Source organism: Rattus norvegicus, chromosome 4 (genome assembly GCF_036323735.1).
Source record: "Rattus norvegicus strain BN/NHsdMcwi chromosome 4, GRCr8, whole genome shotgun sequence".
In the NCBI taxonomy this organism is placed as follows: domain Eukaryota; kingdom Metazoa; phylum Chordata; class Mammalia; order Rodentia; family Muridae; genus Rattus; species Rattus norvegicus.
In genome coordinates, this window is record NC_086022.1 from 147,282,152 (window position 1) to 147,309,563 (window position 27,412).

A 27,412-nucleotide genomic window follows, 5' to 3' on the forward strand; every position below is an offset into this window, starting at 1 on the left:
CTAAAAACCAATACCAAACAAAAAAGCCTTGTGTGTAGTAATCTACATAGATATTGTATGTTGGATTTATCTTCCTTTGTTATTTAGAAGCTATGCTTCTGTTTTCAGGCTTTAAACACTTACAGATTGTATTCACTAGTGGTTACTCTTAAGGTTACATTGATATATGGGCCCTTGTCTTAGAATCAATACCACTCAAATAATGTCAAGGGCTCCAGAATGCTTTGAGAGTCCAGTCTCCTTTGTCCAAGTTCACATATGGTCAGTCTAGCATTTGATTTCCAGCTTGTTTTAAACATTCTACTCTACCCAACTATGTTTAAAATTTGCCACACACACCCCACCTCACCTCCAACTGATTTCTTGGCTCCCAGATCCTTTAGCACCCTAATCCTCTTTGGGGCTCGGCTCCATGTCAAGCTTACATGGCAGCCTTCATTAGAACTTCTGCTGTACCTTTACAAAGTCTGCCTTTCCCAATACACTGCCTGGCATGGGGAATAAGTGGATTCAAATAGAACCATCTCACAATTCTCATTAGAAAAGCAAACCAAACCCAGCTCCAGACAAGAACTGATTTGGGGGTGGAAATGTATTCATCTGTTTCCAACTTCTAGGCAGCAACAGTCCAAACTTCTATAATCTTCAAGCAGATCTAGACAGGCATCCCCCTCAGAGTCTCCAATCTAGAGCTCTGTGTCTAAGTGCATGAGAGAAGCCTCCCACAGCTCCCCAGAGAGGCTCTCCCAGCAGCCTTCACCATGCCGCTGACCCTTGTACCCCCTCAAGCTGATTTGCTGTTGTGGTTTTTTGTTTGGTTGAATTGTGGTTGGTTGGTTGGTTGGTTGGTTGGTTGGTTGGTTGGTTGGTTGGTTGGTTGGTTGGTGGGTGGGTTGGTTGGTGGGTTGGTGGGTTGGTGGGTTGGTTGGTTGGTGGGTTGGTTGGTGGGTTGGTTGGTGGGTTGGTTGGTTGGTGGGTTGGTTGGTTGGTTAGTGGGTTGGTTGGTTGGTTGGTGGGTTGGTTGGTTGGTTGGTTTTGGTCTGTTTTTTAAGACAGGGTCTCACTGTGTTGCTCTTGCTGTCCTGGAACTCCCTAGGTAGATCAGGTTAGATTCATACTCATAGATATCAGCCTGCCTCTGCCTCACAAGCGCAGAAATTAAATCCTCTCAAGTTTATAACACACGTAAATCACTGTCAAGAAGTAAAAGCAGGAATCACTTGGCTCTTTGCTTTTACACTTCCAGAAACGCTCTGTTTATTATGCTCAAAATCAAACAGTTAACAGTAAAATGCCCCAGGGGCTGAGGCTGCAGCTCAGTGAAGCAGTGCTTCCCCAGAACCCATGAGCCTCTGCACTCACAGCACTGAAGTTAATTAATGACTCATTTAAAAGGCTCTCTACTTAGCAGTAAATTTCAGATGGCCTAAAAATACCTTTAGCAGAGAAGACATTAACAGCCATATAAGTTAAGGCTGCTCAAAACCAGGTGCTACATAAAAGATTCATGATGTGGTGCTTACGTGATCCAAACAGAAATGAACAATACTACGTGGGCCCCTACGAGTTCAAATGGACGCTTGTGAGTTCCAAAGTTAGAAGCCAGGCGCACCAAAAAAATTCCATTCTGTCAGGGCTGTCATTCAAGCAGACATTCACAGCAGATGCCACCTTGCTTGCTGCCTCTTCACCTGGCATCCAAACCAGCTGGGTTTCTTTGGTTAGTGCTAGAATGACAACAGTTCCTGAATGTCAATGTATTCAGGTGCTGGGCACCCAGCTGCTACCCAAAGCCTGGGTGCAAAACAAGAGTTCTCTAGTTGTCCCTGTCAGAGACCTGAATATAAGAACTGTCAGAGCAGAACACCAAGCCTTTTGTATTTTTGCTTGTAACTACACAGAGCTCTTCAATTTTAGGTCCTCCACTTTGACAGTTAACAGCAGCACAGAGCAAACCTTATGTACTTGCTGAAATCCCCACCTGGGTAAGACAATCTGTTCCTTAATATTCACTACTTTAAAGCCCACAGAGCAAACCTGTATGGAATCTTATACTTTGGTGCTTTCTGTTCTGAAAACCTGGTCACATGTTACCCAAAGCTGCTGTTTTAGTTACTGCATGTCTGGGACCCTGGGCAAGTAATCACGTGAGAAGAAGCACAGTGCTCCTGTTCAGAATTGTTTATAACTCGAAAACCCAGAAGTAACATAAATGTCTGAGAATAAAAGAATGTTTGTGGGCTGGAGAGATGGATCAGTGGTTAAGAGCACCCGACTACTCTTCCAAAGGTCCTGAGTTCAATTCCCAGCCACCAAATGGTGGCTCACAACCATCTGTAAAGAGATCCGATGCCCTCTTCTGGTGTATCTGAAGACAGCTACAGTGTACTTATATATAATAAATGAATAAACCTTTTTTAAAAAAAAGAATGTTTGTGCAAAATATAACACATATTATAGAGGTTAGGTGACTGGACTATTGATTTGGAATTTATAACAAATGAAAGGGTGTGTGTGCACAGGCATGTGTGTTTATGCATGAGTATATATGTATACTTACATTGGGGAGGGGTAGTCCTGGAGAAGCCATATGCTTTCGTAATGCCACATCCTTTCCTTTGTTACACTTCTTGTAGCTGTGCTAATTTGTGTAATTACTTTAAAAAAATGCTTCTCTCTCCTTCTGGTCTACAACAGGATTTCTTAAGTTTCGTACACCACGTAACACTCAGGCCTAATAGTTGAAGGAAGGAGATACCAGATACAAATGCTGATAAGGGACACAAAGGGTCCAGGTCAAAGCTGAACTATCAAACGGAAAAGGAATACTCTCGTCACTTCCACTTAGACCAGGAGGGCCAGGGCTAGATGCAACAGGGATGGAACCCTAAGCAAGACAGGTGCTCTCGACCTGTTGTAGTTATGACAGAAGATAGGTTGAAGGTGGGACAGGTGCCTGAAGTCTGCCACAAGAGTAGCAACATATTAAGGCATGCAATGGTGTCTGAATTCTGAATGGTCTGAGACCCAATGATCCCTGAAAATACTCGGGAAAGGATGTGCTCCCACGAGATACAGTAACACCAGTGACAACTCATGTTGGCTAGGATGTGGGACAAGGCATTCATCCACTGCTGGCGGGAATGCAAACCTGTATATCCACTATGGAAATCAGTGTTTGTTCCTCAGGAAGCTGGGAATCCATCTACCTCAAGACACTTCTCTTGGGCATATATCCAAAGGATGCTTCATCGTACTGCAGAGACACTTGCTCAACTATGTTCATTGATGCTCTATTCATAATAACCAGAAATTAGAAAAGCCAAGGTGTCTCTCAACAGATGAAAGCATAAGAGACTGTAGTACATTTACACATCGGCTACTGCCTAGCAGTTAAACACAGAAAAAAAGAAATCATAAAATTAGTCATCCTGGATTAGGTAAGCCAGAGGCAGAAACACAAACAGGGCACAGATTCACTTATACATGGATGTCAGCTATTAATTCTACACTCTGTGTGACCACAGGTCAGATGGAGGGTTAGGGACTACGGAAGAGGGACAGATTTCCATAGAAATGGGAAAAAGAATATATATTTATGGATGGACGAGGGATAGGGTCTGGAACAGGAAGGTTAAATTGTGGAGGAACAGGGAAGACAGAGACAAGGGAAGGAATAGAGAGTGACAGCTAAAATTCAGGGGGCCATTTGAGGTGTTGTATAGAAACCTAATAGAGTGGAATCACTCTAAAATATATAAAAGTATTAAGGAGATCTAAATGAAATTGCCCCCAACACCAGGGAGACAAGAGCCCCAACTGGACAACTCTTGACACCAAATGAAACTTTTAGGACTGAGTTGTTGGCCAAAGGAGTCCTTTGGGAACCCCAAACAGCCCAACCTATTGCAAGGCTGTGCTCCATAACGGGACAGGAAGTGCCCAATGCTGAACATGGCACTAAACAGTCATGTGACATGGAGAAGTCAAACTAGTGCCTTCCTAGAGTTTTCACTCCATAGGGCTAGTGCTGAGGTGCTGGATGGTATCCGCTCACTACGGAAGAAGAAAGAAAGGCAAACACTGATGGAGCCACAAACCCTTTCATCTACGTTGGGGACCTGCACCCAAGACTGCTGGTGTGACCAGTGGAGCACACCTTGTGGGAGTAACCAACAAGTACCTCACTCCATGACAGGAAACCATACCCAGTGCTGCATGGGTGGTCAAGACCCCAAGACTAGACAGGCCAGGGACCAAGGGGAAACCACATACAACTGTTCTGCTTAAGGGACATAGCAGTCAAATGAGTCCTAACTACATTCTGCTATGCTCACAGGTCAATGCCTTGCTCAGCCGTCATCAGAGCAGCTTTCTCCTGCAGTAGATGGCAGGAAATATGGAGACCAACAGGTTGCCAAGATACACAGAGTAACAAACTTTGGAACAGTCATTCCTAGTCAGGATGTCTCCAATCAAAACCCTCCCCTCAGGTCTCAGGGAACCCTGCGGAAGATGAGGTGGAAATAGTGCCACAGAATATAGTAGATGCCAGGACTACCTATGGTCCATTTATGAGGTGAGGCCCAGATAGGGAATGGAGCCAGACTAAACCTGACAAGAGCTGTACTGCATGTGCACCATACGGCAGACATAGAGGTGGGAATGCCCAACCAACCTGGAGCCCCGAACAGTACATGATTCCCTGATGCTCAATACTGGGCTGTAAAACGGATCGAGACAGCTGGATTTTAGTAATGCCCCCATATGACTCTTTCGATTCCTTCGTTTTTCCCTTGTGGAATGAGAAAATATGTAACCTTTCAATTTGTTTTATCAGTTCCAATTACTAGATTAGGTTGGGTTTGTTTTTTTTTTAAAGAAACATTGAACTTTTGAGGTATAATTTTTAAAGATTCTGGGATTTTTAAAACTCACACTGTGTTATACATTATGATATTAAAATAAGAATTTGGGGAACAAGGAATAAATGGCTATGGTTTAAAAAAAAAAAGTCCTGTAAAGTCTCCCCTGCTTTTGTCTGTTGCTTTTGCCGCTTACGTCTTTACCCATATTCTATCCTGAGCAGCTCCTGTGTAGGAAAGGTAAATCTAATTGCTAAATTACAAGTTTCCAGAACTTTGATTTTATCAGGCAAAAGAGGCATTTCTTTCTGTAAAAGAAATGGAGGAGAGGCAGTTGGAGCGTGTGGATTTGGTTCTATTGCCTTTGGGCCAGGGCCCGTAGAACAAGGGGTGTGTGTGTGTGTGTGTGTGTGTGTGTGTGTGTGTGTGTGTGTGTGCGTGTGTGTGCGTGTGTGTGTCAGGTAGTATAACTACCACCTAGGGAACCGCTCAGAGAGTAAGAGCTAGAGTGAGCGGATCCGCTCTCGGGAGCTGATAGAAAACATTCTTTTTTAATTTTTACTGCAACAGATGGCAAACCAATGCCTTGGGTAAGAATCCACTAGAAAGTTAAGATTATCAGCCTAAGAGATAGAGGCAGGTTTTATTTTCTAAGAGGGGGCCAGCCCCATGTTGAGTCACGTGATGTCTCAAGCATGGGAACCTTAGACAAAGAAACACAGAAGCAGCCTAGGCTTTGCTGGCTGTAGGTCCCCAGCTGTGATAAGACTGGCAGATCAGAGAGTTAGAGATTAGAAGCTGCTTGCTTCTTTAACAAAAGTTGTTTGGAAAATGATTTAATTTAGGATTGGTTTAATTGCTTTAAAGGTAGTGGACAGAATTAATGCTCTATGAAGTCTTTCAGGACACTCATATTCTTTGTACATGGGGTCCATGGGAATTTTGGGTTAAAAATCCTAGTTAGACAATCTGCCTGCTTCTTAATGACAGGTGTTAATGGAACTATGATTAAGTTTGTTTTTATAGTTAGAAGAAGAGAGTACAGAGCTTGCCCGAATCACGTGGGTACTTTTACCCGTGGCTTTTACTCATGGCTCAGAACTAAGATAGGGAAAATTAGTCACTGACTCCAAGTAGAGAGTGGTGATGTTTATAAGTTAATGAGGTTATTAAAAAATAGAAGTCTGTAGACCAGGCAGAGTGAATACAGACATATATTATGGAAGTTATTAATAAATAAAAATCTGATGCTCCAGGTAGAGAACTTGACAGAACAATGTATTTTGTGCTATAATCTTGGTTTGGTAAGTTGCTTAATTCTTATTGGTATTGGAATTGACAGGTGTTAAATGATGCTGCTGGCTAGTGAGGGTTTGTGGTTATTTTTGATATTTACCACAACAGGAAGCTCAGGTTCTCTTAACATGGGCTCCACTGGAATTTCGGATTAATTTCCTGATATGAGAGATTAGAAAAGCCTATAGGCTCATACACTATTGTTTAGCTTACTTCCTTTTTTAAAAAATTGTTTTAATTTTTCATAATAGGTGTGATTTTTAAGTCTTGTTATATTATTCCTCTGGGAGAGAGTGCAAGATACAAGCTTTTCTGGTTACAGACTAAAGAACACAGTATTTTGGGAGAAAGGTTTTGCCTTTGTGTTTTTAAAAGGGGTGACTAGGCTCTGGACACCTTCCTGTATTATATGGATCAGATTTGATAGAGTGAGACTGCCTGAAAAACAAGATTCAAGAGAATCAAACAAAAAGTTATCTTGACAGTAAAATTTTGTTTTGAGATTTATACATTGCAGAATGTGCAGCTTTGGTGAAGCTCATCCTCAGGATGCTCAACTGGCCTGCTTGGATTCCTCATCTCAGGGACTTTCAGTCAGATCCAGTCAAGACAGACATCAGAGGTCATAACAATTGCTGGGTGGCCTTCTTATGGCCAAACAACTCCCCCATTTTCCCTAACAGAAAGGGTAATGTGTAGGTTGATGTCAAGGCGACACATGATTGGGCAGTAGAGTGAGGCGGGACAGAGTTTTGTATGGGGGGGAGAAAAGGGGAAGGAGGGCGATCAGGATGAAGTCTCTGGGACTAGATCGATTTTATCTTGTCTAGGTGGGCGGTTTATTATCTATATCAATTGGCAGTGAATTTATTGTGTGGATGAATTGTGGGTTGAGAATTTAACATGTAAATCTAACTGCTAAATCACAAGTTTCTGGAACTTTGATTTTACCAGGCTAAAGAGGACGGTGTGTGAAAGAAATGGCTGAGAGGCACTCGGAGCATGCGGACCTGGTTCTGTTGCCCTCACAGAATAAGAACTTGCAGTGCCAGGAAGAATGAGATATGTATGTATGTGTTGAGCGGGATGAGGGGGAGTGGTAGCTACTGCCTAGGGGACTTCTCGGAGAGTAGCAGCCAGAGCGAACCGATCTGCTCGAGGGAACGGATAGGAAACGATCTTTTTAAATTTTCAGCACAACACTCCTGTGACTTCATGTTTATGAATGCTTTTCCTTCTATACCCACAATTCCATATGGGGTAGAAGAAAAAAAATTACAAAGTAGGAAGGTTTGACATACTAGAGCCATCTGGATGTCCTTTCTAAATGACAAACCCCAATTCACCAGCACCTGCCCATTCACCTAAACCTTATGTGACACTGCTACTCTGAGCCAGTGTAACCGATGGCAGTTACCCTGAGGACAGTTAGGAGGAAAGGACTGAATGGCTAGTGAAGGACAGGAAGCAGGGTAAAAACTGAAATTTTACTGAGGTAATTTTTATAATTACAAGTCTACTGTGTTCAATTGTGGATCTAACACGTGCACTGGGTTCCCCAGCGTTTGCCTAGTAGGTACACTTCTCCTTCAGTGCACATGCAGGGCTGTTAAGTTCTCCTTTTCAGGGCAGCACAGAGCTCCTTGTTACTCTTCTTGGTACCACTGAGATTTCAGCCTGGACCAGCGACTCTCAGTCTGTTGGGTGTAAACCCTTTGGGGATCGAGAAAGCCTTTCACAGGGCTCACCTAAGACCATCAAACCCACAGATTGCACACACTGCAACACATAATTGCAACAAAATTTACAGTTATATAGTAGCAACGAAAAAAAAATTTTATTATTAGGGTCACCACAATGTGAGGAACTATATTAAAGGGTCGTAGCATTAGAAAGTTTGAGAACCCTGGACTAGATAACTCCTGTGGGGTCTTACAGGCCCCAGACATAAATGTATTAAGTCCTAACAGCAAGAGAGTACTTAGAGACTCATTAAAGAGATAAAGTAAAATGAGGTCACAAAGAAGGGTGTGATCCAGCATGACTGGTGTCCTCATATGGAGAGAGGAGACACAGACACATGTGCACAGAGAGAACATCTAAGGACATTCTGAGAAGGCAGCTGCCTACGAGCAAAGGAGAGCGAGCAGCCTCAGGAGACAACCTATTGATCTAGCCTGCGAGCCCCTAGAACCATGAAAAAAATCAATGCTCACTGTGGTAAGGAGAACGAGGCTTGACAGAAGCCCAGGCCCCTGCCCACATGGTAACACTCCTCCAAGGCCCTCAGTCATAAAACCATCTGCACATTCTGCTCATCTGTCCTTAAGGAACAAACACTCCTGTCTGTCCCACTGGGGACTGACTGGTTTCACAATGTAATGAATCCTCACCATCACTGCATTCCAAGTACTCAGTACCATGACTGACAGGTTAAAATTTGAATTCACATGCCTGGTTTCCCAGCTTGTGTTTCACCTCTCCTTTGCAAGTGCTTTTACTACAAACCTAACAGTAATTGCTCCCAGTTTAATGGATGGCAGATTATGCCATTTTTAATGAAATACATCTTTCACTATAGCCTAATATCTGGGAATTCAGTGATATAAAACACGTCAATGTTAACCTCTGTTCACTTACTTCAAATAGAATGCACCCACAGATTCAGTGAGTGGTCTTGCTGTCCATTTCCCAAACTCAGGGAACACATAAGGAAAACGAATGGCAATGTCAGTGTGAAAACATTCAACATAATGAAACCCCCACCCCAACACACACACACACACACACACACACACACACACACACCCCAAACACACACACACACAAACACACCGGGGGTGGGGGGCAAGGGGCTTGCCAGAAACTCCAAAGTAAAAAAGCCAATAGCAAAAAGCCAATGTCCACAGATTCTCTGGCGAGGAGAAGCCATAGCCAGTTTTCCCACCAGGAACAGACTCATCGTAGCACAGCCATATGCTCTGCGATGTGTGAAAGATCATGTGTCTGAAGGGTGACATAGAGGCAGGATGGCTTTGAAATACCAAAGGCAGGTAAAACTTGGAACTGAAGGCATTTCATACAATAAATTTTATGACAAACGCAATAAAAAAATTTATAGCTTCCATTCAAATGCTCACAAGACACTGATTCAAGGACATTACCAGTTGTATATTTATTGATAAAATCCATTTATTTCACTTTTTTGTTTAACAGCTGGGATTCAAAGTGTTAGAGATCTGCCTGACCCCAGTGGAGAAATGCTAAGAGAACAGTTTTTAAGTGCCATGTTTGAAGCAGATATATGCTTCAGAGGAAGGTGACTGTGCCCTTAAATCACAACACTAACTTCCCCGGCTTTTCAAACACCATAGAACTAACTGTGATTTTACATTATAAACCTACTCTACATGTAGACACAGGTGTGTCTAACAAATATATTCGACGAGTACTGAGCAGTAACTGCTGGTGGCCTGGCACCAGGCCCTTACCCCAAGGTGTGTGGATTATGACAAAGGCGTGCATATTCTGACCAGCAGGCTTGTTACTGTCAAGGGACGCAAAGAAGCTGCTTCTGAGGTTTGCCCTCCAATGGAAGAAACTGAAAAATGACTTAAAAACATCCTAAAATAGAGAAGTAAACACTCCTACTAAGGAACATATACTCTGGGCAAAGCTGGTGAGTGTGTTTTGAGGGGAGAAATATCTTAAAGGAAAGAAAGCAAACAACTGACCAAAATGGGTCATTTCAGAACTTTTTTTTTTGTTTTTTTTTTTTTGTTTTTTTGTTTTTTTTTTGTTGTTGTTGCTGTTGTTCAGGAAGGCAAAGAAGAATGAAAATAAATTAACTATTGCATTTAGACTTAAAAAAATCTTCCTTGGATATTGCTAAATATGAAACCACACATGGCAATAAAAATATCATACTCAGGTCACCGTTCAGAAAAACTGGCAAAAGGCCATACTAATTCTTATTCCGCTTGTTTCTTGGTTCAATCTCAGCACGTTCAGTGGCTCTAGTGCGACGATTCTGTTGTGGGCTTACTTCTTTGTTTTGATCATTTCTGAAAACAAGAGAGAAAAAAAAAAAAAGAAATGACATATCAGAAAACAGTGCTCATTATTCTGTGGGAACTCCTGGTGGACTAAGCAGTTTCACATTCATGAGTTCATTAAAACCCACAACTACCCCATCTTCTAAAGACAGATCTATAATTTGTATTATCACTATAATTTATCATTTTCCCTTTGTTAAGTATGAGAATAAGGAATTTACAAGGATCAAAGAAAACAAAGAGTCCTTTCCTTGAATCAAAGACCAGTAGCTAAAAAGCTGTGTACAATGGTACATCTGTAACTCCAGCACTTGGGAGGCAGGGGAAGGAAACAGAAACCAGAACTGGGGAGATAGCTAAGTCATAGAATCTTCCATCCCTAGAACTCTGTGGTGGTTTGAATGAGAATGGCCCCCATAGGCTCACATAATTGAAGCTTAGTCGTCAGGTGGTAGCAGTACTTGAGAAGGATTATTAGGAGGTGTGGCCTTGTTGGAGGAAGTGTGTCACTGAGGGTGGACATGAGGTCTCAAAAGCCCAAGCAAGGCCCAGTGTTGGCTCTCTTCCTGCTGCCTGCAGGTCCAGATATGGAACTCTCTGCTCCTTCTCCAGCACAATGCTGCCTGCACACTGCCATGCTTCCTGCCAATGATAATGGACTAAATCTCTGAAACTGTAAGCCAGCCCCAATTAAGTGCCCTCTTTTTAAGTGTAGACATGGTCATGGTGTCTTCACCATAACAGAAGCCCCCACTAGGACAAACCCACATTAAAAAGTCAAGTACTTGTAATCCCAGTACTAGGGAGGTAGATAGGTGGTTAGATCCCTGGCTGGGGCTGACTGATAGCTGGCCTAACTTACTTATTGAGCTCTAGGCCAGTGAGAAATCCTGTCTCTCTGACACACCAAACAAAACCCAAAAGAAGAAAAAACAAAAAACAACAAAACCAAGTCCCCCTCCAAAGATAGATGGGCTACACAAATTCTCTCACTTTGGGCAAAACGCCAGATTATTGGTGTGTGTGTGTGTGTGTGTGTGTGTGTGTGTGTGTGTGTGTGCGCGCGCGCGCGTGCGCGCGCAAATGTGCATCCAGCTAAACTTCTTAGGAATTCCTTCTTTTTCTTCGTTTAGTTTGATGTTGAGAATGGAAGGAATCCTTGGCTCTGATATACTATATTTTTTTTAGCCACTAATTCTTTTTTGTTGTTGCTATTGCTTTGTTGAGAGTCTTTTTATGTAGGTAGCTCTGGCTCACCTGAAACAATGTGGGTCAGGCTGGCATGGATTCTTAAGTATAAGACAAATACATGAATCCAACATGCACTTATAAGCCATATTCTTCTGCTGGGTACTCATGAAGAACAGAAACAGGAGTGCCTATTGAGATAGCCGTGAGGTAGGCAGAAAGCATGTCTGCCTTCCAGGATGCTTCCCTTCCGTGAAGAACAGGAATGCCCTGGTCCCTGGGACTCAGACAAAAATCTCTGAGTTTGTGATGGAAAAACAAGAGCTGATGATCTCACAGATTCTTTGGCCAAGGTAGCCAAAACCACCACTAAAAACCAACCAGGCCGACTCCCGAATCACCTGGCTCAACTCTGCATGTTAATGAGCAGACAGAAGTAAACTCTTTTCTAGGTACAAACACTATTTCTCTCGATCTCTGACATCATGTACAGGATGTTCAGTCTTAGCTAGAAATGAAAACACAGAAGAAGCAAGAAAGAGACCCCACTGCTATGCACAGAGCAACTGATGCTGGACACCCCAAATACTGGACCCACCAGACCACATGACCTCAAAAATAATTATGACCAGTGATATACAGTGAGGGCTCTAATACCAAAGGCACGGAACATCCAGAGCATCTCCACAAACATGGAAATGGCATGAACAAGTCAAATGGAAACACTTAAAAAGTTCTAAAGTATCAGAGAATACTTCTTCAAAGGACAATCAAGTACAAAAGTATAAAACTGATGAACGATTCAGTAAATTTAATAGATATGTCAACAAAAAAAAAAAATCCAAACTGGGCGCTGAAGACACGGCTCAGTGGTTAAGAGTGCTTGCTCCAGAACATGGAAGGCAGCTCCTAACCACTGACTGCAGTTCAGGGAGTCAATGCTCTCTTCACCTGCACCCTGCATACACGACAAAAACTTTAACACTCTCTCTCTCTCTCTCTCTCTCTCTCTCTCTCTCAAGTAAAAATAATTTTTAAGTACAAATTAAAACACAAAGAAAAAAATTGTGTGTGTGTGTGTGTGTGTGTGTGTGTGTGTGTGTGTGTGTGTGTGACTAAAATCCCTGAAGAACTAACTGGAAAGTTAATTACAAAGCTGAGTTTTCTAAAAATAATTAAAGACATCAAATGAAGACTGAGAGTGGTTAGTCCTGTCCCCATTACATAGATACATAGTCAAAGTGCTGAAAATCTTTGGAGGCAGGCAGAGAAAAAGGAATATTCCATAGAGGAGTAGATAAGCCTTACAGTAGGCTCCTCACCAGAAACCAGACAGGCCTTGAGGTTATGGGGTGAGGACTTTAAAGTGCCAGAAGAAAAACTGTCAACCTAGAATCCACTCGCAGCCAAACAAACCATCTTTTAAAGATGACAGCCAAGAAAAGACATCACAGACAAAAGCTAAGAGGATTGATGGCTAATACAGTTAAGAAATAACATAAGAAATATTAAAGGAAACTTTCTACATCAAACAAGCATCATCGCCAGCTGGCGATCTGGATCCATTTAACACGTAGGAGTAAATACACAACATGGGACCACGAATAGAAAGTATGAAATGGAAACACTGTTGTTGGTCCTCATACATCTGATGGCTCGCTGTGACAAAGGTGCAAGTCATGAACCCCAGGACAAGCACTAAGTATTTAAAAACAAAGGTAAAAGTAGCAACTGGACATAAAATGAAATTACTCGATGGTCATACACAGTCATGATGGTCAGGTGGCAGAGCGCTTGACTAGACTCACTCCAGCACTGCATCAGCCAAGCACAGGGTTATCAATTCTAGCTCTTGGGAAGTGGAAGCAGGAAGTAAGTTCAAGGTTATCCTTGGCTACAAACTACATTGCTAGCCTGTCAATAATTACAGATTAGGTCATTGTAACTGGCTGACTGCCCAATTATAAGACCACCTATCAAATCAATAAAAAGTTTAACACAATCATATGCTATAGGTTTATAAAAAGAAACCTAAATATGTCAAAAACTGGGCAAGGCCTAAGATAACTAAGGGCAAACTACTAGTTAGCCTGGAGCCTTCACAAACACCAGAGAGGGCAATCGGCTTCTGCAGAAAGGAAGTTTGTGTTTCATAGCATAGGCAGAGCCAGACTGTATCTGCGACATCTGAGCTGCTCCACACCCAGTTCCCACAAGGTGACACCAGTATGGGCAAGTATTGTGTTGGAAAACTTTTTAATGGTCAGTATTTTGTCATCACCTGTTTCTCTACAGGGAGTCTTCCAATGCTGCTTATCACACAAACACCCTAGACACGTGTTCACTTGATCAAAATGTGAATGCTTCACTCCTTCTTTAAAAGGGGAACAAGAATACCCTTGGCAGGGAAGAGAGAGGCAAAGATTAAAACAGAGACTGAAGGAACACCCATTCAGAGCCTGCCCCACATGTGGCCCATACATATACAGCAACCCAATTAGACAAGATGGATGAAGCAGAGAAGTGCAGACCGACAGGAGCCGGATGTAGATCGCTCCTGAGAGACACAGCCAGAATACAGCAAATACAGAGGCGAATGCCAGCAGCAAACCACTGAACTGAGAATAGGACCCCCGTTGAAGGAATCAGAGAAAGAACTGGAAGATCTTGAAGGGGCTCGAGACCCCATATGTATAACAATGCTAAGCAACCAGAGCTTCCAGGGACTAAGCCACTACCTAAAGACTATACATGGACTGACCCTGGACTCTGACCTCATAGGTAGCAATGAATATCCTAATAAGAGCACCAGTGGAAGGGGAAGCCCTGGGTCCTGCTAAGACTGAACCCCCAGTGAACTAGACTGATGGGGGGAGGGCGGCAATGGGGGGAGGGTTGGGAGGGGAACACCCATAAGGAAGGGGAGGGGGGAGGGGGATGTTTGCCCGGATACCGGGAAAGAGAATAACACTCGAAATGTATATAAGAAATACTCAAGTTAATAAAAAAAAAATTAGAAAAAAAAAAAAAAAAGAAAGACTCTTAGACATGTGTCTCCATCAAACCCACTTTCTACAACAGCGTGGCCTTCTGGAGAACTGAGGTTCACTAGCCTACTGACAGGAATTGGCATTAGTTCATTCTCTTTGTCTCACAGAGTGTTTAATTAAAAGTCTAGGAGCAGAACGATAGGAATTTACAATCGTAAACCCAAATATGAGGCCAGGGTCTTAGACCCAGCAAGCAGAACAATGCTCTAAGCTTTCAGTGGCCACCTTAAAAAGCCACATGGAATCTCTGCAGTGTCTCAATACCTTCCAGAGGCAAGATAGTATCACTCGCTCAAGCTAAAGTCGAAGACAAACAATTGGACGGTTCTTATTATAGGAGCAGTACGGTATGCATACACTATCATTCACATTCCTCTAGAAAGCTCTCCCCAAGTAACAAAAGGCAGTTTTGATCTGGAGGGCTCGCCATAGTTGTCTAGGGGCCTGATGACCTACCAGTGCTGTCTCTTTGAATTCTTAAAAATTGATAATGATTACCACTAGTGTGTTAGTCATGTTTCTAAGAGGAAGGGTCATTAACATCTGGCTTTCAAACAAGTAGCGAGGTCTGGGACACTCACTTCAGCGCTCCTAAAGAGAAAAGTGATACTTAGAAATGCTGGTTTCCCACAAAAATGGCATCAAAGCTAACTGGGGTACATAAGTTGATGAAACTTCCTATAAGACTGTCTGGTAAGTAAACATCAAGATAGTTTCTTACACAGTTCAAGTAACTGTTTAAAAGACTGTCTGAGGGGCTGGGGATTTAGCTCAGTGGTAGAGCGCTTACCTAGGAAGCGCAAGGCCCTGGGTTTGGTCCCCAGCTCCGAAAAAAAGAACCAAAAAAAAAAAAAAGACTGTCTGAGCCACCAGTTCAGCCCATCTCATCTGTACGTGCCTTCAGCAGGAGACACCTGGGCAAGTGGAGGGAATAACATGCTTATGAGTGAGAAAGGGCACGATCTGCTCAACAGTTCAGAAGAAGGCCACAAGGAATGAAGACCAGATTTTGTTCCCAGTCATCTGACAGGATAGAGCAGGCAGGAAAACCTAATGTGGTTGCGACCACCTGGGACTTTCTCACAATGACATTTTTCAGTGAGGAGCCTTCCATGGTTGGCTTTTAAGGTCAGAGTTCACCAGTGTCTCTTTCTTTCTACAAATTCTTCTGTTCAGGTATCCATGATAGTACCCTTCCCCTCCACAAAATCAGCGTGTCCCTTTCCCATTAGTGCGAATGTCACCTCTGTTTAAATGATCTCCCACACTTATCCAGTCCTTTTTACCCAGAAGGGTCAGATGCAAAAGGGATAAAGACATTTTTATAAAAACTTACAGGGATTCCTAATGCTCCCCCACTTTTGCCAGGGTGTGTCATGGTAAAGCTTTCCAGACAGCAGTGTACTCAACCAAATGGTTTACAGTCTTCTGATTTAGAACTTGGGCTAGCAAAATTTCTATAGTGGTCTAAATACTTAGGGCTTTGCCAATTCAAAGTCTGCTGCAACTACTTGCCTCTGTTATAGCACGAAACAACAAAGAAGCAATGTGAACCAATCAATAAAGGAATGTATGACTATGTTCTTAAAAAATTTATTAACAAAATCAGACAGTGGAGCAGATCTGGCTCATAGGCTATGGTTTGCCAACCTCAACCCAGGGCTACAGCAGTTTGATAAAAGAATAAAGTTTAACCTTGGCCAAACTCTCACCCAGAGAGTATACCAATATAGCCAATCCAGGGATGCTGTTTGGAGTAATTAGTATCATGCCCACAAATGGATGAGAAGGGCTTGTTTGAACTCTGAGGGTTTGTTTTTTGAATCTTTTATTTGTATGCCTTTTTGGGTACAATAGTATTCAGTGATCAGTTCTATCTCCATCTTGATATTTGACTTCCAGACTCTAGAGCTGTGGAAAACACAATTCTATGGTTTAAGACACCTAGTATGTGATGGTAGAGTCCTGTGTGGATGCTAAAACTCTGATGCTCTTTACCAGGAGAGTCTTACTCTTCAATGGGTAAGCATAGATTCAAAGACTGGAAGAGCTCAGCAGAGCCTACATGTCAAGCGGAAATAAAGACAGGCAGCCTGGTCTCAAGCTCATCTCAACTTTACACCAGGTCATAGTAGCTACACTACTAGGGAACATGTTATCCCTTTCTCTGCCACCTTAGACATTTATCAAAAGAAATACAACAACAACAAATGAACCCTAATATAAACCATTACATTTATTGTAAAAGTCTCATATTACTAATTTAAAACATTATTGGACAGTAACTAACAATGTATTTAAAAGATATCTTTATGCTTTTAATACAACACAAAGGTGATTCCAGAAACAAATGTACACATACATACGAAACAGACACGAGTCATCGCTTCAATATCTAGTGCTGTAGCAATAGGAAAGCCTTATGCCAAAAAGAACCACAGAACCACAGTTTATCTCCACACTATATGACACCCCTTAATGCAAAACCTAGTACATCTAAGACATAAAATCTTGGTGATTTTGTGTTGGGAAAAGGTTTCCTAGGTTGGATAAAAATAATAAAACAGACATAATACATTTCATCGAAACTAAAAACTGCACTTTGAGAAATAGTACCTAGAAAATGAAAAGGCAAAAATAAACAAGAATGAGATCTCAGGAAGGACTGTATCTGAACACTGATAGAACTGCCACTCCTGATAGAGCACTTTGGAAGAGTGGAGATGAGCTGGCGCCTGGAGAATGTGAAAGACTCGGAGCCAGAGGATTCCCAGGTTTCCTTGCTTTACCACACTCTTCTCTGAGGAAGGCAGAGGGCACTGAGTGGGCAGCTCCGGCATGCAGTTCTGCAGGCTCACCGCAGCCGTGGCCCTCTGGCCACACAGACATCCTGAGAGCAGGGCTGAGTCATGGTCGCAGGGTTTTGATCTCTTTGTGGGGTGGTGGGGTGGTGGGGTGGTGGGCTGGTGGGGTGGTGGGGTGGTGGGCTGGTGGGGGTGGACTTTACTCCTGGTTGCCTGTGGTGCTTTCCATTCCACAGTCTTGCTTCATGTAGTCTGCGACTCTCATGGCATGCGTACATGTTCTCAATCGTTTTGCCGTCTTGACAGATGGACCTTTTCAAGCATTATAAATGTGGTTGGCTCTATTACAGCTTTACCTTCAAGTCTACCTTGTCTGACACTAACATGTTAGCCCTGTTTGAAACGTCCATGGCTTATCTTTTTCTCTGTATTGGTGTTTTAGAATTACAAAAGCATTCTTTGTAGGGAAAGCAAAGGAGCACAGTAAATATTTTTCCAATCTGTTCTCTAACTAGGTTGTATAACCCATTCCTGCTCACTCACAAAGCAGAATGTGTGTGACGCTTCCTTTGTTGTCATCTCTCTATTCCGTCACCTCTGTCTTCTTTAGTGCTATCCAGACATCTTCTATTGCAGCATTTTAATGCACTTCAAATTTGTTCTATTTCTCTTAAAACATCACCACTACCATCACCACCACCACCAACTACCACCATTTATAAGACAAAGTCTCATGTAGCCCAGGCTGGCCTCAAACTTGATATGTAGCTAAGGATGACTTTGAATTTCTGATCTTCCTGCTTAGTATAAAAGTACTGCTAATGAGGCAAGGAAAATAAATTCTAAAAATGACCTCTGGACTTAGCAGTATGGAAGCCTTCAAAACATAGGAATGGAAGATAAATAAACTGCAAAGTGACGTCACCTAAGGATTACTGCAGCTGGGAAGACTACCACTGTATACTAAGAACAAAATGAGAAAGACCCAGTTGAAAGGGAGTGGCTGGCTGTGTAAGACAAAGGACAAAGGGAGTGGCTGCAGACAAGGCGTGGGGGGGGGGGGTTGGAGGTGAAGCAGAAGGAGACAGACATGGGGAAGGGTATTTATTTGCACTGAGACTTCACTTAACAGACTATCACTATCCAAAGAAATAACGTAGACTCAGACCTGACATCATACAAGCAACTCATGATATGAGGACTCCAGTTCCACAGTGAGACATATAAACAAGAAACAAAGCAGAGGCGTTTGCCTTCCACCTGTTATTCTCTCACAGCAGAAAGCACAAATGTTTGTGTGAAAATCAGCTGTACAGAAGTCTCATTTCTGAGGCTGAAGTACACACGTTTGTTGATCGTGGGAACTCACTTGTGAGCTGCTTCCCAGGCTTCCTCTTCTTCCAGGAGATCTCTTATGATGTCCGAACTGGAACTAAAAGGACACGAGTCAGCAATGCCACACCTTGTGAGGTCTGTCCTAATCCAAACATGAGCCCTGGGCGATGGATGGGGGCTGAGGGTGGGCAAGGTGGCCCAAGGGATACGAACGGTGGCCTGCTCACCATCCACATTGTGAAGATGGTTGCACAGACACACTCCTATGTGGAACCTCATTAAACTGGTCCCTTAGATAGTTAGAATTTATCATATGCCAACTAGATTTTTAAAAAGCTGTAAAAGCTGCCATGAATTAGCAATGATGAAAACTATGAAGAAAGCTTAAATAAATCCCTCAACACAAAACTAGAGTCTAGACAGAGTGGAAACATGGGGCTCTTTAATCTCCTATGTCAATCAAAGATCAAATCACTTTTCATCAGCTCCCAGCACCATCAAAAAGGAAAAGAGAAAAATGTTTTAAAAACTAAATTCTAGTGATGAGATTCCTAAGAGATGACTCTCTCAGTGGCTTTTAGTTTCTTGGTAACCAGCATAAAGTGAAGCATAATGCAAGTGAGCCATGCTAATAATGCAAATGGCTATAAAAATGTGACCTGGCTTAAAATGCCACACTCCCCAGTGGGCATGGAAAACAAGGTCGTGCGGGAGGCATGAATTATTCCTTTAAAAGAAAAACTGTTTGAAGGCTTTAGCATCTTGTTCCCATTTAATCAATAAAAGTCACTTTAGAAAACCCATGTGTCTACCAGTATCAAACACTGAATGTCATGAGAACCAAATGGGACATTCAAAAACAAGTCACTTAGCAGAATGAGGAAGGCTAAGGTGAGAAACAACAAGGTTAAAAATAGTAAATGATAATAATTCTCTAATGATATACTAATAAATAACAAAAGCTTTAAATTATGAAGGCTTAAAGTGTCAGTGAGGGGCTGGAGAGATGACTTAGTTGTTAAGAGCACTCACTGGCTGCTCTTCCAGAGGCCCTGAGTTCAATTCCCAGGAAACACAAGGTGGCTGTAATGGGATCTATAATAAGATCCAATGCCCTCTTCTGGTGTGTCTGAAGACAGCTACAGTGTACTCACATACAATAAATAATTCTTTAAAAAAAAACAATTTCTGGCAAGCCACACTGAAGCAGCATTTGCCTCTTGATGCTTAGACCAAAGAGGCCCCAGAGATCATTAAACACAGCTCTACACCAAATGTCTCCCTCATCCCACATGTTGCCCCAAGTCCTCTACATTCTCAAGGAGCCTCATGAAGGCTAGGGTCTAGGCTGTTCAATCACACTGCATATACGCCCTGACCTCCTGGTACCTTTCCTGAGCATATGAGAACGGAGCTCACTGGTAATAGCAACTTCAAATATCCGCAATGAGGAACAAGCATGACCTCAGTGATACTGTGTGTTTATTCACACAGCACTACACACACACGATTCTCAAGATGACACCACACATATCTGTAAGATACTGCCCGTCTACAGTCAACTCTGTCTTATCTACATATGAACTGCAATTATTCCTTTACGTCCCTGTGTTGGGAACCCGGGATGTAACCTGCCATAGTACCCAAGCACCTACTATTTTTACCCACTGAGAAATGCCCCCCTTCAAAAGCTAGGTGTTCTCTACAACAATGAACACTTCAGCAGTAAACCTCACCCAACACTGGAAACCTGTGCTATTAAACGACTACTGAAATGAAGCTTTTCTTAGAAGAGGAAGCAGAGCAGAAGCCTCCAGGTCATCTAGCTGACTTCACTAACTCATTACTCTCTGGGAGGCAGACCCACACCGCTGGCTCCTCACTGCCTCACACCCACGGCCATTTTTGCGGGCACAATTTTAAACCTTTCTAGCACAAAATCTCAACTCTGGCTCCTCCTCATTATGCACTAACTTACTGTGCAGTAGGAAACCTGCAGTCAGTTAGCCTTTTCAAGTCCTCCCCAGCATTTCCTGGACGAAGTTTACGGCAGTATTTCTGGGAGTTTGGGAGACTACTTGACTATATTTTTCTGGCTAGTGTCACATGATTGGAAGAAAGAGTAAAGTCTGCTTCTTGTCCAATAACTCTTCCACCAAAAACACTTTAAAAGATGTAAAAGAAGAAAACAGGTTACAGGTAAGTAAGCAGGACGGTCAGGCCTGTCCAGAACCTGGTAGTCCATGATCAGTTTCCCTAGGTGATTTCAGAGCAATCAGCAGTCACTGGTTTGTTAAAGGAAATATAATATGTGCAGGGCACACAGCATGTACTTGGGAGACTTCTGCAATGATGCCTCAGTAGAAAACAGACTGCGGATTCACAAAGCACATCTAGTTGTTTTCCCCTGCATTCAATACTTGTGTTCTGTCATGATGGCAGCTCCCACTGTCCTAATTGTCATTACTCTCTCTCCACTACATCTCAGACACTCATGAGGAAAATGCTGAAATCAAAAACTGACTGACACAAAGCCTAGGAAGGGTCAAGTTCACCAGCTAGGAAGTGTCAGGGTTGATGCTACATCTAATACTTCAACTTTTGTCATCGCTGACTACTAAGAGCTGACAGGTACACATGGCAATACTAGAGAAAACTCTACAAACCTGTCTAAAGGAATGCACTCACCATGTCCTTCTCAAAAGTCAGGTGTCAGAATTAAGCATACAGTTCATAATTAGGATTTTACAAAGGGACTACTGCACACGAGTCAGTGTCACTAAAATTATCAAAGATTTCTTTCCTGTACACAGAAGCAGTTCATATTTTTTGAACTTAGTCATTTTAATATGCCTTGAAGATAAAGTATTCTCCTAAAATACCATTAAAATAGCTAAGAAAAAAATCTTCAGGAGATTTTTTCAGGAAATTTAATAACTCACTCTGACAAGCCCAAGGTCAGAGCATGTACAATCCTACATAAACCTGACTTTTACATCTAAAGCAAGGAAGGAACTTCCGCATAAACTTCATCATCTCTACTAGCTAGGTTTGGAACAATTGGAAGATTATAATTTGGGTAGCTGGATAAACAAGAGCTCTCACACATGAAAGTTACAGTATAACTATGAAGAGTATTCAGATTGTGTCCTCTGAAGTCATCATCTGTCTGGCTATCTTGCGTATTATATAGATTGCACTCGAGAAAGCATCACAGAAAATTATATGAATTTAAATTCTAAATTCCCAAACTGGGTTCTGGAAGATTCTAGTAGGCCTAATTTTTCCTATCATTTAGACCTTAATTTCAGCTTAAACTTGAGAAAAATAAGCAAATGCATTTGTATGTATATGCACCTTGGAATAGCTGAGAATTTCAGTATTGCTCTCTGAACGTCACTTTTAAAGAAAAAGCTATTTGCATGTTACTTCTGTAGCATACAATTTCAGTAAGCTAGATCTACCACCACAGTTGAAAAGATGTCAAATATTCCTGCAAAGCGAAGATGTAAAGTTATCTGGGGGCTGGGGGATGGGGTACACAGATTTACTGTCAGCACTGCTAAGATGGAGCCCATGTTCTTGTCACTGAATGTGCAACCTTAGGCAAAGCCTGTATCTAAAGAGTCAGGACACGTAATCTGAGGGATAAAGATGATCAATACAGCACACTAGATGCTAAGGACAGAGGTTGGCACATAGTGAGTGTTCAGTCAATGCTGCCTCCATTTTCATTAACCAGGTCTGAGCCTGGATTTTCTAAAACACTGTCACAGCACTGTTTCAATTTGCCCCAGGAACTTGATCTCTACATGCACCACTTTAATCTTTGATTCCCACTGTTTCTATGATACCAGGTGCAAAATCATCAGAGCCTAATTATCTAGCTTGGCAGGTACGAAGGGAACCAGTAGGAAAAACACAAACATTTGCTATTAAAAAATCCTGTGGATTAAAGATTACTTACAAGTGGAATTTTCTATTATCTAATAGTTACCTGCTTCCAAGTGTCTTCATTGTGGCAATAATTTGAATGTGGTCAAGGATATGCAACATTAAAAAGAAAACAACCTCCTTTACTACAAATCAAGTATTCAATGAAAGGGTACAAAACCCGCCAGACAATGATCTCTCGGTAAACGCTGCCCACTAGCATGAATCCTTCCTCAAAGCATGAGTTCTAGTAATCTGTTCTATAGGGTGAGCCAATAGTCTACATGCAAAGTGCTAGCAGTGGTAGTATTAACAGTAATAACTATAAAATAGTCAACACTTACAGATTTTTTTTTTTTTTACAAAAATCACCCAGTGGTGATCAGGTCACCATTTTCTGAGTAACTCCTGTTAGCAACCACTGTGATGATGACCTTACACACTAGCTTTAATTCAGACCTGTTCTAGGTTTCTTAACATTTGTATGATGGACAGAGGCTCAGAAAGATTAAAGTACCCAAAAAAAGGACAAGAATATCAAGTTCATTTTCTTTCCACCAACTGTCACTTCAGCCAGAGGAAGCAGAAACTCAACACTCTTCCTGTCTAAGGTGGTACTACTATTCATACCTCCCTCCAGTCCTATCTGTAAGGTTCACCAGACAACCAACTGCAAACTTCATAGATAAGAACAGTTAAGAAGAGCTTGGTGAGGTTGGGGATTTAGCTCAGTGGTAGAGCACTTGCCTAGCAAGCGCAAGGCCCTGGGTTCGGTCCCCAGCTCCAAAAAAAAGAACCAAAAAAAAAAAAAAAAAAAAAAAAAACAACAACAAAAAAGAAGAGCTTGGTGAGCTCCAGACCTAGAGAACTAAGATGGCAAGGCCTTGGACCACAGGTAATAAAAAAAAAATGTATTTATCCAATCTTCAAAACAATAGCAATGAAGCTCCGATTTAGCTTAAAAGGTTGTCCCAATGCATGAGTGTCTTAGTTCGGGTTTCTACTGCTGTGAAGAGATACCATGACCAGGGCAGCTCTTATAAGGAAACATTTCACTGGGGCTGGCTTACAGTTACAGAGGCATGGCAGCTTACACTCAGGCATGGTGCTAGAAGAGCCAAGAATTCTACAGCTTAATCTGCAGACAGCAGAAAAAGGCCGTTTCACACTGGGAGGAATTTGAGCATTTATGAGACCTCAAAGCCCCACCTCCACAGTGGCATACAGGCCACACCTCCGAATAGTGCCACTCCCTATGGCCAAGCATTCAAACACATGAACCTATGCGGGGAGGGGAGAAGGGCATTCAAACCCTCATAATGACCAACTAACCTAGGGAGGCTGGCAAAGCAAAATCAAATTTCATTTGAGCAATCAGTGAGAGAAATTCAACTGCCTTCTACATGCTAACACCTTTCTAGGAGCACAGAACTAATGGCTAAATTTGCTCCTACAATGGAGCAAAGACAACTGACTGCCAGGTATACAGACTTCATGGAAGCAAATGAAATTCACAGACTTGATGTAACTGCATCTTGGACAAAGATTTCCCCCAAGACAGTCTAGTGCAGGTGCCACCTAGTGTAAGCACTTTTGAAATTATAAATAATACTGTACCATGTTTATGTTTTTTACTTTATTTCCTTTCATTTCTCTCCCTCCCACCCTTCTCCCCTCCCCCCATCCCCCTCTCTTTCTTTCTAGACAGGGTGTTTCTGTGTAGTACAAGGTGTCCTGGAAACCTACTCTGCAGACCAGGCTGGCCTGGAAATCAAAATACTCCGCAAACCTCTATCTCTCAAGTGCTGGGAATAAAGGCGCGCACTACTACCTCCCAGCTTTTATTTTTATATTCTAAAAAATTTCAAATAACAAAATTCACTATCTGAAAAAAATGAACCATTTAGTTTTCAGGAGTATTCTAAAGTTCATACCTAGTACACACTCAAAGCTGAATAATAACACATAAAACAGCAAAGTATGTTATTAAAAAATGTGGAAGTACTGAATTCATGAAAAGTCACATTAGCACATTAATAACAGTAAAAGCTGAATGGAATGACAAACTTTCCAAATGTAAAAAGTAGATGCAATGCCAATATTAATTTACAAAATCCATAGATTACAAAATCTAATCAATACATCTGTCTTTCCTCATTGCCAACACCACCAACCTTTATTAGTCAACATATAGCACCTAAGATATAATGACTTCAAACTTATTTCAAAGAGTTAGGTTGTCTATACTTTTTGTTTAAAATAGGTTTAAAATATTTACATGGTTCAAAATAAAAACATCAAAAGATACATATTGAGGGCTAAACATATAACTAAATTGGTGGAATGCTCGCTTAGAACACGCAAAGCCCAGGGTTTGACCACCAGCTCAGCATAACGTAGGCATTTGGTACAAGCCTGTAATTGTAGTACATAGGAGTTCAAGGTCATACTCAGCTACACGGCAAGTTCAAAGCCCACCTGAGCTACATGAGATATTCCTCCCCCAAACCTCCACCACCACCACCACACATACAGTCTGGAATCCTTGTTCCCACCTACCCTGGTCCTCTTATCTCCAACATGTAACAACTTTAATTAGCTTTTATTTTTAAACATATTTATTCCTTAGCAATGTATTTCTTAGTTTTTTTGGTACAAAATCAAATAAAAGCACTTAGTAGCTCTTATCTTCTAGAAGGAAAGAGTAAGTGACATTTGCTGCTGCAAATGTCGTGTCAGATGATATATGTATCCTAGAAATTTCTCTGACACTTACGAGATATTCCATTAACAAGCACACAGTACTTCAGTAGGCGGACCCACCAGTTAATCAACTAGCCTCCAAGAATGAAAACCTAAGAGCTCCCCAGTGTTCTAGAGTAGCTCCCAGTGTTCTGTTCTTTTAGATTTATATTCTACGTATCTGGATCTGGGGGGAGGGTTGCATGTGAGTGCAAGTGCCCACAGAAATCAGAGGCCTTACCTGCCCGACTCTGCTCTGCTAAGTCATGCCACCAGGCCAAGTCAGTGTTCTGGTTCTTAAGAATGATGCAATGGAGCCAGGCAGAGTGAAGCAGACCCATAATCCTAGCATTTGGGAAGTAGAGGCAGGTGGACCAGGAGTTCAAGAAAATCTTCACAGTGAGATTTTGAAGTCAGCCTGGACTACTCAAGACCCTGATTTTGGTGTAGCGGGTACAGTCAGGGTCAGTCATGATGTAATGGTCAGTGGCTAACCCTCGGTAGGCCCTGTTGTATGTCAATAGGGTCTACTGGTAGGACACTCATCCAGACACCAAATGAAAGCATTTCCAGTTGATGTTCTCAGAGTCCCTTTCCCAAAGGTGTGCTGCATATCACTCTAACAGTAATTAATAAATGTATCTGTAGTCCTACGGCTGTACCCTCTCAAGCAATAAGATATTTGTCAACCTTACACATGAGAAATGGTCTCAATTTGCACTTCTCTTTTGGGAAACCATTAGTTTATGGCTTTTGTTCACTCTTCTATCTGGTTTTTAGACTCCTGTCTTCTCGGTTTCCACATACTCAGAAAACCTAGCCATGCCTGAATGTTTTCAAAACAAGTAAATATCTATAAACAAAAATATTATCATCTTTTCTTTTATGTCCAAAGTATATCTACCAAATTATACCATAATTTCTAGAATCAGAACTGTTTCTAGATCTGACTACTCAAACTGAAATACTAATTTAATAAACTTGTCTCCTGCAACAGTCAATCTGTTCTCCTCTTCTGATCCCTAGTCTGTGCCCCTGCCCCTTTCCACATGCAATGTGATCTCGAGCCTCTTAGCCACATGGAACAAGCCTTCCTCTGGATCTTAAATCAAGGTTTCTAACCAACGGAGTCTCACTGTTAGAAGAAAACCATGGATTTAATACATGAACTGATTATTCTTTAAAAACACTACATCTTTACTGTGCTTTCTTTGCTGTTACACAAAAGTGATGGATTAGGGAAACCCATGAACTTGCTACTTCTAATATCTCAACTGCTTGTTCAATTCCATTTCAACACTCTCAAACTTTATTCATCTGGCCTTGGTGCTTTCTGAGAACTTGGAGAACTGAAAATTAAAAGCTTCACTATCATTAGTTAGGGCTCGTGGGATTACGTCACATCCTGCCTCTTTCAGTGGACCCTTGTCAGAGACTAGGGAGTCATCAAATGTTGTTGCTGTCCTCTCACCTAAGGTGGGAGGAGTCTATTTGTCCATGGACATGCTCGCTCGCTCGCTCGCTCTCCACTACTCAATGGTGTACCAGGGAAGCACGGAACAGCAACTTCTCAGCAGTGTGCTCTCCCAACCCGCAGGGGTTGGTGGTACACCAGGAATTAACTCTCAGCACCGTTAGCTTTGGGTAGCTGAAGCCCATGGGAAGCACCTCCAGGCTCCAGCATCACTTTTTAAAACAAACAAACAAACAAACAAATACTGGCACACTACCAAAATACTACCATTTTCTAAGACTACTGAAAGAAAGAATTTGAAACTGAATTAAGGAGAGAAGCACTCCTTTTAGGCTAAAACTCTTATGAAAGTGATGAGTGCTTTCTTTTTTTTTAAGGAAACCAGAATATATTAAGTTGTTTCTAAATACTGGAGGGTTTTTTTTTGGGGGGGGGGGCTCTCTGTAAGAAATCAAGTTTGAAACAGAATTAAATATTTATGTTTAGCCTGAAACTTAAACAAAAACAGTATCTCTGAAGTATCAACTACCTAATATAAAAGGAATTGTTTTAATTAGGGTGTCACTGCTATGAAGAGTTGCCATGATAAAGGCAACTCCTATAAAGGAAAACATTTAATTGGGGCTGGCTTATAGGTTCATGGTCCATTATCACCACGGTGGGAAGCATG

At 41.9% G+C, this 27,412-nt stretch overlaps 1 protein-coding gene across 4 annotated transcripts in view; it reads right to left on the minus strand.

The window, feature by feature from the left end:
• Positions 1 to 9,311: 9,311 nt before the first annotated feature.
• Rad18 (RAD18 E3 ubiquitin protein ligase) overlaps positions 9,312 to 27,412 on the minus strand; it is an 85,442-nt gene continuing 67,341 nt past the window's right edge. For 2 of the 4 annotated variants that reach the window (XM_063286290.1, XM_006237037.4), the window contains exon 12: positions 9,312 to 10,225. In XM_063286290.1, coding sequence (XP_063142360.1) covers positions 10,126 to 10,225 — 100 coding nt within the window. In that variant the 3' untranslated portion in view covers positions 9,312 to 10,125. Of the gene's footprint in view, positions 10,226 to 18,627; positions 18,691 to 27,412 lie in introns of all 4 variants that reach the window. The other 2 variants (XM_006237036.4, NM_001077673.1) reach the window with 2 other exon arrangements.